Here is a 17,220-nt window from a genome sequence, read left to right on the forward strand (position 1 = left end):
GATGCACTGTATTCTATGACATTATTTATACATACTATACCTGTTTTTCACAGACAGAATTTAACTGAATTCCAGTTATTTCTGAAAACAAAGTATACTACAAGACCTGCATTAAAACTTGTACCTGAACTGACAAAAAACCCTGTAATAAACTAAAATTAAGGATAATTTTTGAAGCTGGAAAGAAAACACCATACTATGCATTACCACAGTGATAAAAATTCCTGGCTATCAGGAAGCTTGAAGTGTGCTTTCTTATATACCTGAAATGCTTCTGAATGAATGGAGCAAAGTACAAGAGTCAACAAAAGCTGCTGTTGTACTTTCAAATTGCAGATCAAATTTAATTAGATAAGGAGCCTGATAGGGACAGTGACTGCTCCATTATTTCACACAACTGCTGTTTTCAATAAAGCCTGTGCTTCCTATTCAAGAGACTAGAAGCTGTCATTTGTACACACTTAATTCAGCACAGCTCAACAAGAAAACAATATTATTTTCTTTGAACACCTGCTATTTAATATGCTAGCAAATAGAAGCATGGAGAAGCATGAATACCTTACAAATATTAATCCTACTTCGTATTTTACTGGAATCGTAACATGTCCTCTGTTGTCAGTCAAGGTCTCAGGTGGTTCTTCACTGTCACTGAAAAAAAACATATGCCGCTCAGATCAGACTGTGATATTCACCTAAACACACAATAGGACTATTGGAGAGAGTGAAATAATTACAGCTCTGCGTACAAAACCACACTAGCCACTTCCAGCTAATTATTAGCTACTAAAAATAAATTCAAAAGGCCATTTCCAGTAACTAAAAAGGTAAGTCCTGCAGGAGCTGCAGCTCAGAGACACATTTTTGTTAAAAAGAGAATACAGACTGTGGCTGACTGAATGAAGATGGATCACATCATGGCCGCTACTCTTGCACCACTCCTGTATTTCCCAGGGACGGCAAACACTGAGGGCAAGCAAGGTCCATTGACCCACCCAGCACTATCAAGGCAAACCTCTGCAATGCTGGTGCTGTTTAAGGGCTGAGCCTTTCCATAGCATAGACTGCAATTTATGCTCAAATCCATTGTAATTTTGTAAGTGATTAAAAACTTTTTGAAGCTAAAGCTCCTGTGAATTCTGACTCATTTCTGACTCTCAGGCTGTAGAGACAAACAGCTATTTAGTCCACTCGATCCACTGCTTGTTACTCTTTAGTACATCTCTAAAGCTGCCCCCTCTACAGATTATTTAAACTCTTCTGAGTTTTACCATGAAACACATGGTAAAAATGTAGAGCTTTCTAAAAAAAAAAAGGGGGGGCACAAGAGGAAAAGCAACAACTGCAACTAACCTTGTTGCATATACATGAACAGTAGCATTTTCCAGTAGATAAGATGCATTGAACTGGAATGATATTTTGAAGGAAATCTGTTTGAAGAAATAAATTACACATCTTTAAAGGAAATAAAAGCACATTAATAAGGTTTGATCAGATGAAAAATGAGCTAAATTTTGGTACTTGTATCTATGGAATCCTTATACACTTTTTAACCCTTTTCTATGAAGAAATCCCCTTTTTTGTTTTTGCCCCAAACAAGAAGGAAATCTAATAGTCAGCTGTTTATTAAACAGTAGCCTCAAATTTTCAGAACTAAGAAGTCTCAATAAAACTTCTTACATACAATATTAGAAATACATAACTAAATGATTCTTAATACAAACCAGCTGATCTTGCAAGCAAATTACCAAAACCATTTTTTTCTCCACTGCCTGAAGAAGGAACTAAATGCCAAAGCCTGGTAACCACAGTGGAGATGAGCTGCCTAGAGAAGGCTGCTGGAATTTCACGTACAGTGTAAAGTAAAATGCCTAGAATACTGAACAAAAATGTTTACAGTGTAAATAAATGACTACTGGGTCTCACAAAAATTCCCTACTTTACAACTATAGCCAACATGGACTGTCCTGGCCTTAGAACAGCATAGAGCAAGAAAACCTTCCCCACATGAGAACATTTTACCTCTTGTGCAGGTTTTAGAAAGGGATATCCCACTTTGCAGGTGATGTTGTGATTGGACTCGCAACTATCTTTCTGAATATCCTAAACAGAAAAGAAATTGAAATCAGTTTTTTATAGTTTGATCGTGTGCAAACATTTGTTAAATTTTGACCAAGAAAATAAACCATCAATGGTTTACCAAACCTATATATCACTGTCACTTTTCATCATCAAAACATTGTAAGAGTCAAAGTCTTAGCTGAACTGGAACTAAAATAGGAAGCCACAACATCTGCAAAACAATTTCCACATATGGACATCTACATGAATTAGTTGCCATTATTCCCTTCCAGTGAAAGTGTTCGGAATGTTAGCATTTACTATATACAAACTGGACATCATATAAATTAGTCATAGGGTCAAACAGATCAAAATATGTATAAGTACACAGTATTTATGTATAATTTTGGAAATTGTATACCTAACTTGGAAACAAAAAATGACATTCATGCTTCATAAATTATGGCCACAGGGTCACCGACAGTGCTTTGGATCCTTGATTTCTCATGGTATTCTTCAGGCAACAAGAGGACTGTTGACTGAAAACAAACATCTCAAAAGTTTACCACCTGAGCGGGGTGAATTCTTAGCCTATGTATTGAGTCAGGCCCTTCGGTGAACACAGGCAGAAAAACAGCTGCTTTGGAAATGCTCTCTGAGGTAGGGATGAGGCAGCACTGAGCCATGCTGCTCTTCCAAGGCAGTGCTTTTTTGTACATGCGCAAAAGCAGAATTTGAGGAGCACAGGAACTGTGCTGATGAATAATGAGGCATTTCTGGATCTACAGATGTACAAAGAATTTGTAATTTTGATATTCATCCCTTAGATGCCGGCACTTACTTTCTGTCTTAGTGTCATTGTAAAACTTGTGTCTGTCATTAAGGGAGGGGAAGCCATAGTCCTCTCAGGTCAAAATAAATACACTATCTTAGATGTATGAGTGAGGATGGCACGCCCAAGGCCAGCTCTTCCCATCAACTGAGAGGATGCCAGAGCAGTAAAATTCAGGCCTTAATATAAAGGATTCCTGAGATCTCCCTACCAATATAGGTTATGATAAAGATAAAAGTGAAAAATTCCTACCTCAATTCCAGCAAAAATAATATTTGGAGAATACTGAACCAAAACTCTAGTATTATAGGCACTGTCTTTTTTGTTCTTGACAGATAGTTGGATGGTGAACTTATCATTGCGTGATTTCACAATGAATGGAGAAGCGCTGTAAAATGAAATAAGTTTGTTGGACATCTTAACTTTAAATCTGTTTTCTGATTTGGAAACTATGCCATAGCATTATCTTATTGGAGTACAGAATTTATAATTTACATAGAAATTTTGTACAGATATTAAGTGATACAATAAATCCAGTGTAGTTACCTGTCTCCAGCTATGCTTGCTTTTACATTCAGAACGAGATCTGAAATGCATTTATTCTTGGCTCCACAATCTTTTGTGAAAGGAATCTGCAACAAGAGTATTTTCTCAATTTTATTACATTTATTATCAAAATTAAATACTTGGATTTAATTCATTATCTTGTTTTATATAATAAGGTCTTCTGCTTGACAGTCAAAGAAGTCTTTCGTAATATTAATCAGTACATGTAAAATGTGCAGGTGAAACGTAACCTTACTATTCATTCCCTTATAAGTTACAAACATCTCGGTTACAAAAAGAGTCAATATTAAAAGTACGAACGATGCCTAGCCCCACCCAAAGTATATGACTAACATTCCCCTGCTCTATCCATGTAAAACAGATAATAAAATTGCTTGTACTCTCTTTTATCTTATGTTAACTTTGGACAGCTTTAAAACCCAGTGCTGGTTCCCCAAGCTCATTGAATTGAGCTCTTCACTCCTGGAGACTTGTTTGGAGGACACATCTTCTGGACAGGCTCATCCACCCTTCCTCTAGAGCCAATTTGTGAATAATACTTTCAGATCTTGTGTGGGGTATGAATTTTACCCTAAATACTTTGGGTATTAATACAGACTTTTACTGACTTACATATTCAGATATTGAATTTGGCAAGGTGCTATCAAGTACAGGTCCACTCTCTGGATCAGAGAAATTGAATTCCAGCAAAACCTTTACAGAGTCCTGAAAGTCAGGCTTGTCCTAGAAGATGAAGAAAATGAGATTACTGTTATGGACATTCACTTTAACATCTAAGTGACTGAAGGAGGATAAAAAAACCCACAGTGCTGAGACAAAATATTTTCCAGTCACACTGTTGCCATCCTTACTGTGCTAGGAAAGCATGCAAATGCCTGTAACTGATGACAAAGCATTTAGTGCGTAAGCCAAACCTTATAAATACCTACTGACATTTTTGTGTGTCTCATCTCATCATAAAAATGTCACATAGCCCAAACATTTCTAACACAGATTTATTTAAGAATGCCTCAGAAATGTCAACTTGACCTTTTCTTTTTTCATTGTGCTTAAAGGGTCAGTAAGATGAACAGGAGCAATATCATCTTGGGTGAAGTCAAACTTAGGAAATGTATTGCATATGCAAGCAAATACTAGGTATCATTTATCATTAGTTTTGGATTCGGCTACAATTGTGAAACTGCTAATGTTTTAAATGTAGGTAGCTTATAATATACATCTCTGTTCACTCTGCACATTAGTTATAATCTGGACAATTTCACACCTACAGTCGCTAACTACATTTCTCTTTTACAGTGTATTAGTATTCTTCATCCCAAACCTAATTTGAGAGTTTTTTGATTATACGGTTTTACTAGAAGGAATCGCACCAATATGCAAATTAGCCTTTCAGCTCCCATACTCCTGCTGAGTATTGAATGCACCTAAACTATCAACCACTACGGCTGCAGAATTCAGCTAAATGTGTTACGCTCTTTCTAAAGACAGATACACAGCAGAGAGACAACAGTAAATAGTCTTTACATATAGATAAATAATTTATAACTCTACACATACACAAATATACAAATCCTAAAATAGTAAATGAATTTCATGTACACTTCTTAATTATAATTGTAAATGCAGAATTTTCATCTAGTTTATAATTAATACAATATATTTAAGGCCTATTACAGTATCGACATGAGAAAAACATAGCCACTTTAAATGATTTACTTGCCAACATGTAGAAGTTATGTTTAATACATTCTGACCCTTTGACAGTAATATTTTTTTGCATTTTCCTCTCATGGCTCTCTGTGAACAAGCTTCGAGATATTTGTCTTTGTGAGTCAAGAGTAATCCAATACTGTAGACCTGGAAAGGAAGTTCAGATCAGCATTATGACCAAATTTACCCCCATATGTTCTTTTTTGCCAGCCAATATTTTAAATGCACTTTGAATACTGAATTTAAAAAAGCGATACATTCCATTTTTTGAGAATTAAACTAACGTGAGCGTAACAGTTTTATAAGCAAAGATTCTATAGCTTGGTGCTTGTCTACTTACTGGATTCAAAGTGATCTTCCTTAGATTTTAGTCTGGTTTTAAAACAAATTGTGGCATTTATGCATATGGTTTTTCTTTTATTTATCTGACAGTTTTGCTGTTGGATATTGATGCTTTTGGGTGTAAATTGCATGGAAACATTTACTTCGGCCACATCACGAGACCTTAACAGAAAGACAAAAAGGGAAAGAATCCCCTGAAAATAACAGCAGCAACTTTTATAACTTTTTAACAATAAACTTATAAAATGTGCAATCCTGGACATTAAAATAAACATATCTGATGATGTACACAGGTAATTAATGACATAGTCTACACAAAGTACCAGTAAACTATATATTAAAGATAAAATGGCCACAGGGTTTCTCTACAGTGCTGTACTTCTTACAGAATGGATACAAGGTGAAAGGAAAGAGTTTCAAAAGTGTTTAAGCAATTATAGAGCCAGTTCTGTTTCAAAAGACATTTTGACATTTCAGAAAGCTCCGTTTCGGAAGACTCAGACCCATTCTCAGTAGTAGCCGTAGAGAAAGAAGTTACTGCCCATGGAGGATGGGATGTCAGCTCTTAGGCTATGGCTAGATAAACAAGCTGAGACCCACTAGCAACTCGCAGCGCTTTAGCTCCCCTTTGCTCTTCACCCCCGTGCCCACAATGCGTTACTTTGCTCTGGCTCAGTTCCTTGTCTGAGCTCGATATGGGCTATCCCAGCATGCCAAATCAGCAGAAAAGTAGCTGGTGAAGTTTCTTTCTTCAGCTCTGTGACCCAAGCAGCGCAGGGAAGGGGCAGGCGAGCCCTGGCCGCAGGGAGCGCTGGCGGGGTGAGCAGGCACTGGTGCCTGGCAGGGGAAGGACAGGAGCCGTGGCAGCAGCAGGCAGGTCGCCGACCTGGCAGCTTTCTGAAGCAGCTGGAGCAGTCCGTGCTCTTGCTCTTATCACCTCCCTTAACTTAAATGGATGCATGTTTTGATGCTGCTGCACGGTGACCAGACTGAGGATCAGGTCAAAGTTAAAAAATGACTTTCAAAAATAACGGGCGGAAGGGGAGGGGATGATCTTTGTTCCAGCTCCATCAGTTCCCTGTCCCAGCTCCCCGCACAAGCATCTGGAAGGAGCGCGGGGACGGGGTGGGATTGCTTAGGAGCACTGTCCCTGGCAGATGAGAATGCCAGGCTCTTCTGTAGGAAGATGTATGTCTGTGTCCATAGCAAATATGAAGCAGTAGACATTAACTTAAACTTTCCCTCCATGAAAGGATTTTAAGCAAAAGCATTTTACCTCCCACTTACAATGGTCAGCTAGTGCACAGTGACTTGCCAAGCTACACTGACCTGAGAATCAGTGGGATTTGTGCTGTGTCCCCAACCATTAAAAATACTATTTAGAGAATTCAGATCTATAAGAAAAAACACCCAAAACATTTGTTACTTTTGATGCCTCCAACATATAAACTGGCAAACTCATTCATGCTGAAGGGACAATAAATTATATTAATGTAAAGGAGCAAGAGCTGCTGTAAGCACTACATATAGCTGCCAAAGTTGCAGGAAAAATGATTCTTTTACTTGTTTCAAGACTTCCTACAGAGCAGTAATCCATTGGACTGAGTAGTAACAAGCTTGCAGAAAATATCAATTTCCCCTGGGAAGGCCCTTCAAAGTCTTATTATGAATATCAGGTAGTTTGCTTATCATCCTAGAGGTGATCAGTTATGGAGAATTCTCAGCTTTCATAAAAATAAATAAATAATCTACCTCATCGTTATTTTAGAAAAAAGTTTGTAAATGCCATCAAAATTGAGGGTAGAAACTATAAACCAGGAAATCCCTAACTTTTCGTTATGATATTAAAGTTCAAGTCAAGTTTTCTTTCTGTCAGGACTGTGGGTCATAACTCTGAAAAGTCTGGACTCAGTAACACTGAGTTTCCTTCCAAATCATCTTACAGTCTTAGAACTTGACCCTACAGAGACTTTGATGCATTCTTCTCTGTACTGAGAGCTGTCCTACTACTTCTGTGGAGATGAAGTCCTAAAAGGCGAAACACCTGGGAGAGGCAATGCAATGTGCTAAAAGGGTAAAGGATGAAAAGAGTGTAACACAGTGCAACAGCATGTATTTAAAAAGGATTAATACTTTATGTGACACTTCTCATATGTTAGGCTGTAAGAGCTAAAAGTCAGGTGTAATTGCACAATAGTGAAAGCAGTCAGCTGGCTTAGCAATTGCTTTAGCAGGGAGAGAGCTGTGAAATAGCTTTAGTTCTGCCTCAGGAAAGAGAAATTCCATGTTATCATGTTTATTTATCTTACTGGTACTTTTTTCTTCTCCCTTTAATAATTTATTGCTCATCGAGCCATCTGAATCATGTGTTTGTGTAAAGAAATGAATTCACTGTTCACCAGAATGTTTAGTTTAATATTTCCAAATTTCTTGGTAGGGAGCCAAAATAGAGTTTTCTTAGTAACCCCATTATATTTGAACCTGCCCTTGGTATTGCTAAGAAGACAATATGCAATATAATGTAATAAAGAGAATAATTTTTTTTTCTATAATACTTTGTGCCACAAGTGGAATAAGTTTCTATTTTGAACACGATCTAGGAGATGATCTTCATACTTGGCTAACAAGATTTCTAAAACATTTCTGTATGTGTTAGTGATTATTATCCATTACATTTTATACTACTTCCTCCAGAGAGGCATTAAAATATTATGATTCACAGCTAGTGTCAAAGTATGAGATGAAATCTGGTATGATTAATAAGTATCATACGATAAATTATTATTTTCTACCCTGACAGATGCTGTTAGTATCCATACCAGAAGAGGGCAGCACCACCAAGGCCTCCGATAGTGACATCAATCAGCCCGTCATCATTTAAATCCATTTCTCCATGCACAGACTGGCCAAAAAATTTCACTTTTTCCCCATCTCCACCTGATGCAATACGCTGTGAAAAGCATTAACAGGTTTATGCAGTGTATATTGGTGAATATTATAAAAACCTTCAAGATGCATTTGTTTGCACTTACAGGGCTTTTAAACTCTTTAAATATATTAAGTTTTCATTAGGGTACTTCTGAAAGGGTTACCATGGTGATGAACACACTATAAATTTTCAGAATTACAAAATACCTACTTTTCTGGTTGTACAAAACATTTTAGAAGGTTTCTAATGAAAACATGGAAATAGATTTTATAACAATATTAGAGTCAAATTTGGTTAAATCAGACTGAGTTTAAAAGTACAGAGCATTTTAAAAAAGAAGCTGTCATGACAGGTGAAGTCAGTTTGATCCTGTGTTGGAAAGATACAGGAAAATGAGGCTAGTGCTACATACACTTCTAGCAGCTGCCAAACCTTAAAGTTTTACTCCATACCTGTGTATATTTTTTACTGATAGTGTTGCCATGCCCATGATAAATATAAACAGCTCCCCGATGATCATCCTCTAAGGGTGATCCTATTACAATGTCATTATATCCATCAAGGTTGAGATCCTTTACTGCAGCGATCGCAGTCCCAAAGCGTGCACCACAAGGCTCATTTTTGAGAACTTTGCAGGTGTCATGTTTTAATGGAGAGCAGCATGTTTGCTTTAGAGGTTCGAGACTCATCTGATATTCAAACTTTGTCTGTGAAGGAATAAATTTAGAGTTTGTGGATTTCCATCAACATTTTGGCAATGAAGATTTTTAAGTGCTCCTGTACAGAAGACAAACTGGTGAATTAAATGAAAAATTACATCCCACTCATAGTGACAGTGTGCTGGAAAAACTGTAATTCTGGAACTATAATTCAAATGTTCTTTTTAAGAAGCTGATGGGAAAGACTCTCTCTCCTTCTCCCTCCCCCTTCTTCTCCCTCTCCCCCTCTGTGTCTAGATGCTTATAGACATTTCTTGAAGTTGCAGGTTCACAGGAAAGCATACTATCATAACGGTATTTGGATGATACTATAATTAAAACACTTAATTCTTGAGACACTGTACAGATTTTTTCCAAAGGCAGTCTCTTAGTCTGAGAAGTGAGCCAAGTTTATGATGGATCACAGATGGCAGTACTGTAATTCCAGAACAAAAGAGAGCATTTCTCTCACAGGGGCTGAATTCTATCCTCAGCACACACACACATGCTCAGTACATACATATTCCATGTCCTTACATATATATCCTTCTGGCCAACAGTGTCCAATGCACATGAATCGTAGATCAAAACCCCAAATACGGTATGCTATGTATCCAGTCTTTCCAAGAAAGAGATTATCCCCATGCGTTCCGTGTTAGAAAGGAGCAGCAGCAAGAGGTTGCTTCATCTCCTTTGTTTGGAGATGGATAAAAGGAATCACAGGGAAAACAAATTTCAAACCCTTGCATTATTAGAGGATGTGGAATTCTTGTTTTCTTGCCAACCCAGCAAGTTGTTGTTAGCGACATGCACGTAGAAACTGGAACAGTTTCTTGTTGAACAGATCCAGTCTTCTCAGGCCTTTTTCCTGCAACAGCATTTTAGGACACCACTGCTGCTAGGACCTACTTTTGTAACTGTTATGGCAATACACCTTGGTACTAGACTGAAAGAAGAAACAAGGAAGAAAAAAAAAAGCACTCATAGACATTGAGAAGGAAGAACCTATCTATCCACAGTCTCTGAAGTGGAACTGATGCACAGAATGCTCAAATTCCCTTCAGAGACTGTAATAGAAAAGGGCTTTAATACTAAAAAGCAAGAATGGGGAGTATGACACTGACTTACAGATATATACAGGGAAGACATAGGCAGAAGCTAAGCACAATTATCACACAGTGTGACGCAACTGAGTCTAGAAGAGCTCCCTAATGTGTGGAAACCAAAAGAAAACATGGATAGAAAATTAACCCTGTAAATTTGCATTTATGCCACATTGCAGCTTGCAGGATATACTGCTTGTCTACATAAATACTAAATTAGAAAAAAGGTGAGAAAACAAGAGTTTGAGAAGAAAATTTTCCAAGAAATAATCTGTATTATGCTCTCCTAATTGTCAGAATTCTGTTTCTTTGTTTTCAACAGGTCATCTCCCCCAGCTCAAATTATCACATTTGTTTAGAATAAGGCTATAAGGATAGAAGATAATAAAAGGAGTATGTTCTATTCCTGGCCGGTAAATGTCATCCTTACCTTGTTCAGCGCATACACATACACTTTCCCTTGCTCCTCTTTTTCAGTTCCCATATACATAGGAGCTCCAACAAGAAGAAGGTCTGTAAATGAGTCTCTGTTGATGTCTATTGTGGTAATAACACCCCCAAAATATGACCCAATCTGCAAGAAGATATAAGGTATAAATCAGAGGCATAGTCAGCAGCATCATGCAAGTTTTCTTATTCAGAGACCTGTTTTACAGTTGCTTACAACAATGCCAAATTTTAACCCAAAAGCAGAAATTTTCTTTGCTACCTATCAAGTTTTTTCATTTGTTTGCCTTTAAAGCTTGTTTTTTGTTTTGAGGTCTGTTGTTGTTGGATTTTTTTAAGCATAATCCAAAAAAACTTAACTTTCCTGAGTTTGAAAGGTACAAATAGTGCCTCCTACCTGGTAAGGGGAGTGACACCTCTCATATTGTATATAGAGAGACAGCATTTGAATAGAAATGTCTTTGGGATGCTAATTTTCTCTTCAGTCCAAGCAATAATAGAAGGAACAAAATCAAAGGTTTTACGCTAACCAGGGAAAAAGGTAGGAGGATGGATAAAATGCCCTGAAACAACACAGCGTAAACAATCTCCAAAATTCCCAAGTCACCACTGAATGCAGAGGAACAAGAGCTACTCAAAGACCTGAGACATGTATAGAGGGGGCACAAGGTTTGGGATTCATCTGATTATATTCAGCTGACAGTTAAGCTAGTCACCCTGAATTTTCTTTGTAGTCAGCATAAGAAACAATCCCTTCTAGTGCATGATGCTTCTTATCCCCAGAAGGCGCTTCGAATAGGCCAGATCACTTAAACCTTAAAAATGTGTACTTTCCTAATTTCCTACTTTCTCTAAATGGACCCAAGGTTCCTTAGCTGAGCTGTAGACACCAACTATAGATGTTGAAAATTAGGTAACCTGAATTCTACTGAAAGAATACTGTACTGAAACCTGAGTAGACTTGAACAGACAGGTCTTTCAATCCTCTTGTGTGTAATATTATACTACCATCTTTAATTATGTTATTTTGTAACATGTGTACATCTTATTTTTTCCTGCAGGAACAGCTCTCAGTGAGCTGCCACTCAGTACATCAAGGAGCTATTCAATATTTTTTGCTATCCCAGTTGATGATCCCCCATAAAACCTTTCTTATCACACCCATTTCCTGCCCATGATATACCCCTTCCATTCAAAGGATACACAAAACTACCAGTCCAGAGATGGCTATAACCACTTCAATATCAGCAAAGGTTTACCCCACACAGAGAAAATTCCCTAGGGACTCTGACTACTCTAAGTCCATTTATTGTTACATATTCGGTCAGAGAACCTACCTAACCTTTGTTTCTGATCTTGCTTACAACTTACGATTTCATTTGCTCTTCTGGTACAGGGTTCTCATTTGAAATCTTTACTTCTATTTCTTATGCCAAATTTCTCCTTTATGTTAATCATAAATACATACTTACTTGTTCTCCATTTAACCTCTGAAGTACTTGCACCTCTTTTCCTTCCATTTTATAAATGATAACTTGGCCAGTGTGATTGTATCGAGGTTGCCCTGCTATGTATAGTACGCCTCCGGGCGTCAATGCTGAGTTCACAGTATATCCTAGGAAACATAAAAGAATTCAAGATGCAGTACAGGTAGAATGCATCAGAAAAACTTGCTGTGATTCAGAGCTTTTTTAAAGCTTGATTCTACAATTAGACGTTTAGCCTTACTTATTCTAGAGAATGCTGGTAGAGTCAAATAAAAGGGCTGCATGCGTATTTGCCTACAGTCTCACAAAGTCATGAGCACCACTGAGTCATTAAACCTGTTGACAGGCTGATATGTCCTAATTTCAGTGGAGTTTTTGACACTGTTCACTTTGCCATTCTTACATACTGTAAGATGATGACAGCACTTGTGAAATAACTGGTGACTAGCTGTTTGAAAAGCTGCTTTCAAAGAACAGTTGTCACTGGCTCACCGTGAAACTGATAGAGCCTTGCAAGCATGATTCTGGGGGCATTTTAAACCTCTTCTATTTAATATTGTCACTAACAACTTGGATGATGGAGGACTTCTGGAATTTGCAGATGAAACAAAACTGGGGTGGGGCAGGGAAGCAGAATCATGAGGTGTATAAAGCCTCCCCTAGGGAGAGAGTAAGGTCACTGAGTTGCTCTTCTACAGTAAAGGCTGAGAGGAAAACAGTACTCTGCCAATATGCAAAACACACATAAAGAGGTTAGTGGCAATCTCTTGTTCTTGTCGACTGAGTGAAAGACAAAGAAATTAACTTAATTTTCAGCAAAGAAGATTTGGATTGAATACTATATGAACATTTTCTAGCTATGAAGGCAGAGAAAACCTTGAAAAGAATACTAGGGAAATCTCCCTCCCTGAACAAATTAGACATGTCTACTGAGGACAGTCTAGGTATGCTTAGGCCTGTACGCATTCTTACTAGTCTTCTGATTGCAGAAGTAATGTTTTTTTTTCTTTTAAACAGCAAAATATTATACAGATTACACATCCATACTTTATAAATTTTCCCATACTCCTAAAAAATAGGATAATATTTTGTGAGAGAATCTTTGTTAATGAGATTGAGAGAGGACTTGTAGCATTTGTTGCGAAGTGTTATAAGATACATGTTTCTCTTACCTAGATAGGCTGCAAGGGGTTCATTTCTTTCCGAGCGCCTGTCACGAAACGTGTTGTTAGTTGGCATTGAAATACTGCTGTCCTTCACCATGAGCACTGTGCCATTCCAGTCATATGCTCCAACTGCTCCAAGCATGACCCAATCCTGTCATAGAGAAAAACAAAACACCATGTTCTTTAAATGAACCATCTTTAGATCTGTGTTAGTCATGATGTTCATGTTTGGTTAATGCTTCCTATATGCATGCAAGATTTAGCCCTGCTTTTCCGACTACAGTATGGCCACCCACAGTCACCATATATCTCCCTCTCTTCATTAAAAACAAGCCCACCTAAAAAAGCATGGGCCAATCAGGAAAAGCAGCACAGTGAAACATGACTCCTATAATTTCAGTCTGCCGTAAAGTACTTATGTTAAATCATATTGAATGAGGTTTTTTTATTCTCTGTTTCACCTGTGATATGCTGACCTGTATACAAAGACATATTGAAGGTCTTTTTATGTGAGTCAGTTTGTCTTTGATTGCCCAGTGTTTGCTCAGTTTAGTTACTCTCTTATTGTGTTCTCTTCCACTATCTTCCACTATCATTACTTTTTAATATCTTTTAATATCCTTTTGATCTCATGTATAATTTCCATTTCACTTGTGTACACTGAGAAGATAATCATAATGGGTACTTTTTATTTTTCAAAAATAAATAAAGTACATAGGGTGTGATTTTCTGCCATTAAAAATTCCCAAGGATTTTTGCATTCTAGTTTAACAAATATTTACCTGTTGAAAACTGAGGTATTCAATGTATCAATGAAACTAAGAATATGTTGTGTTACTAATAACATATCCATTACAGAAAACTCTCTGTTATATACATCTTCTGTTTAAATTTCAACAGTACAATACAATAATTACATCGTAATATTTATATAGAATAGTTATATACCTATTAATATTTTACATAACATTTCACTGATAAGAAAATGCTATGTGAACATAAAATTTAAAGTTAATGTGAACAAGTTACTTACTCCCTTAAGAACTCATTGTTTATAATTATTCTTTACATGCATTTTACAAAGACTAACTGAATTATAGGAAAATCCCAAACTTCCGGCAGCAAACAAGTAACAGAACTGTAAAAAGAATTCTGAAATACACATTCCAAATTCATGGCATTAGTAATAAAAATCTACACTGAAAAAATTTTTTCTCTTTAAACAGTTTGTTTACCTGAGAATAATGAGCACTGAAACCAGCTTGAGACATTTCCATTTCAAATGAGGCTGCCTGCTGGTCTGTTGTTGCTATTAAACAGAAATATAGAAGTTTTAAAAATAAATACATTTCAATTTGAAAAAAATATCTAAATAGTGTAATGAAAATGTTGATATGATAGTAAGGGATAACATAATTAACTAGAATATTCAAAGAACATAGTTTGCTATAGAATTTTACAATAAAAACAGAAAGTGCATTGTGTATTAAATGCTACCATTAAGTATGAGAAGCTGTTTCCATTTTAAGGCCATGTATAACAACTTATCCAACAAATATTTCTGGACTAAAACTGACCAGATTTGACCTCAGGCTGATGGTAAATATGTTTGGAATGTTTGATTAATATGATTAAACCATTTTCCACTTGAGCTAAATGAACAATAAAACACCAGCCATGTAACCCTGGCCTTGTATTCACATAACTAAAAGTTTGTAGGCAGCTGGTAAAATTTAAATGAAAAACATTTGATGTTTGGATTGTATGAACCTCTGTAAAAAACAAGGTAGGAAAATTTTAGCTGTCCAAGATTCATAAGCTTCAGGGAGGGGCTTGGGAACTGTAATGCTTCTGAGAAAGTCGCATGAAAATCTTCCTGTTTCTCTTAAGTGACTTTGCATAAAAAAGGAGTCAAGTGGTTTAGCACTACTGTCATTATTTTTTTCAGGTAGTCATATGCTACATATTAAGCTCTAAAGGAACTTCAGGTTTCTTTGCCCTCAGGTACACAGGAAATATCTTCAGGGAAGAGAGAGTTTTGTCTTTTCCTTTACTTAAAAGCAATACCTAATGACTATTTTGCCATGACAAATGCTAGAAGTAAGTTAACTACATTCTGCATATTGATTTCTCCTTCAGAGCAACATATGGTAACAGGAAGTGGGGGGAACTATGAAATCTATTCTGAGGCTTATCCGGAATGAGTTCACTATTTGGGACCAGCTGAGTACTGAGGCAAACTTTCAACAGTGTGAAGGAAACTGATGCCTAGCAAGCCATGGCTGCATGAAGTTCAGGCATCAAGACTATCAAATAAAACTGAACTTGTGAAATCTGGCAACTGAACCACACAGGCTGTTCACTTGGACATGGTATCTTTGCCAATTGTGGGGATTTATGACCAGCCATGGGAGGGAGACGTGATCTCAAACACAAAACGTTTGACAAGCAAACATAGACCATCAGATTTCACAAGATGTAACTGCTTTGCTAAGTCTGAAAAAAAAAAATAGTCCTTCTTAACTATAAAATTCCTAAGTTGTGTATTTGCTGATAATTAATATTTTTCAGTGGCAGCATTAATCATTCAATAAAGGGTGTTCTTTAATGATCTGAGAAAGGCAGGACTCTCGTAATTTCAGGCAGAGGACAATGCTGGTACTGTTAGTATGTGCAGTTCTGAATGCTGCTTAGATAATGGCCCCCAGTCTAACTTTCCATTGAGTTTCAGATTGCCAAGCATTCTACAAAGGATATTTTGTCAAAAACATTTGTGCCAGCCTGCGGACTGGATAAAACATAAAACTGTTGCTAAAACCAGAAGTCCATGCCATTAGACACAGAGGCATATGAAAAAGATTATGTGTAAAAATGCACTGGCTGTCAAGCGTAGGTTTTTGTTGGATTTGATTTTTAAACTCTCTTTTTTCCTTTGTTGATTTTTTTAAAGACCAAAACCAAAAAGAAAACAAGAAATCCAAGAGAAAATCGATGCACTATTACATTAGTAGGAGGCTATTCAGACTTAAAACTTAAATGCCTTCAGATACAGAATTCCAAGAATCAAGTTTCCCATGACCTCCCTGTTATGTACAGAAGTTAACAGAAGTTAATTCATCTGTTCCAAATTGCACACATCCAATAAACTGGATTTGTCATAAGAAAGCTGAGCGGGACAGAATTAATCTATTTTTTCCCAGAATAATGTATCCATGGACACAGTTGCAAATCTAGAATATCTCCTGAAATGCTTTGGATGGGACAGGAAACCATGGCTGAAGAATCAACAGAAACGGATTTAATCGGCATCTTCTAGCTCCAGCCTTACGAACCCTGGATACAACTCAGTCTCCCCACGTTTTGACATAAAGCTAAGATCCTATATTTCAATTTAATTCTGATTTCCCATGCAGCCATTTCTGGGATTTTCACAGGTAGAGTAGGGGGCATAATTTCTTGTCTTGTATTGTAGCTATCTTATGTAGAAATCTTAGTGTAGATTCTGAGTTCCTAGCACAGATCCAGAAAGGGGAAACCAAGAAGCCAAGGAGTGCGGTGAAATTAGCTAGCTCCTCTCCAATTTTTTTGATTTGAATACATATGTTTTGTAATACAACTATGTCTATCTAAAATAGAACTAGAAAATAAGGCATATATATCAAGCCATAGATATCCTAATAGCTTATAAAAAGTTTATGTTAAATAAAAATAATAATATTCAAGAAATACATATTTTACTACTGCATCTTTGCAGAAAATTAAACCACTGAATTCAAGGACTGCTGCAGAACTTTTTCATACTTAGAAGAGGTGTAACAAACTGAAAGTACCAGAATTCTGAAGGACATGGTGGCCAGGATTAGTCAGCTAATGCTACAAAC

The 17,220-nt window shown here is 36.9% G+C and overlaps 1 protein-coding gene across 1 annotated transcript in view; it reads right to left on the bottom strand.

Moving 5' to 3' along the window:
- Positions 1-17,220, bottom strand: part of LOC135325015 (integrin alpha-1-like) — a 75,042-nt gene that overhangs the window by 12,191 nt on the left and 45,631 nt on the right. Inside the window, exons 11-24 of the mRNA XM_064502328.1 lie at positions 14,575-14,648; positions 13,346-13,490; positions 12,159-12,301; positions 10,670-10,813; positions 8,891-9,145; positions 8,329-8,459; positions 5,508-5,671; positions 5,178-5,314; positions 4,070-4,180; positions 3,437-3,522; positions 3,143-3,278; positions 2,020-2,100; positions 1,351-1,427; positions 559-648 (exon numbers count right to left, since the gene is read on the bottom strand). Of these exons, the coding sequence (XP_064358398.1) occupies positions 559-648; positions 1,351-1,427; positions 2,020-2,100; positions 3,143-3,278; positions 3,437-3,522; positions 4,070-4,180; positions 5,178-5,314; positions 5,508-5,671; positions 8,329-8,459; positions 8,891-9,145; positions 10,670-10,813; positions 12,159-12,301; positions 13,346-13,490; positions 14,575-14,648 (1,774 nt within the window). The remainder of the gene's footprint in view (positions 1-558; positions 649-1,350; positions 1,428-2,019; positions 2,101-3,142; positions 3,279-3,436; positions 3,523-4,069; positions 4,181-5,177; positions 5,315-5,507; positions 5,672-8,328; positions 8,460-8,890; positions 9,146-10,669; positions 10,814-12,158; positions 12,302-13,345; positions 13,491-14,574; positions 14,649-17,220) is intronic.

This window comes from Dromaius novaehollandiae, chromosome Z (genome assembly GCF_036370855.1).
Source record: "Dromaius novaehollandiae isolate bDroNov1 chromosome Z, bDroNov1.hap1, whole genome shotgun sequence".
Taxonomy (NCBI): domain Eukaryota; kingdom Metazoa; phylum Chordata; class Aves; order Casuariiformes; family Dromaiidae; genus Dromaius; species Dromaius novaehollandiae.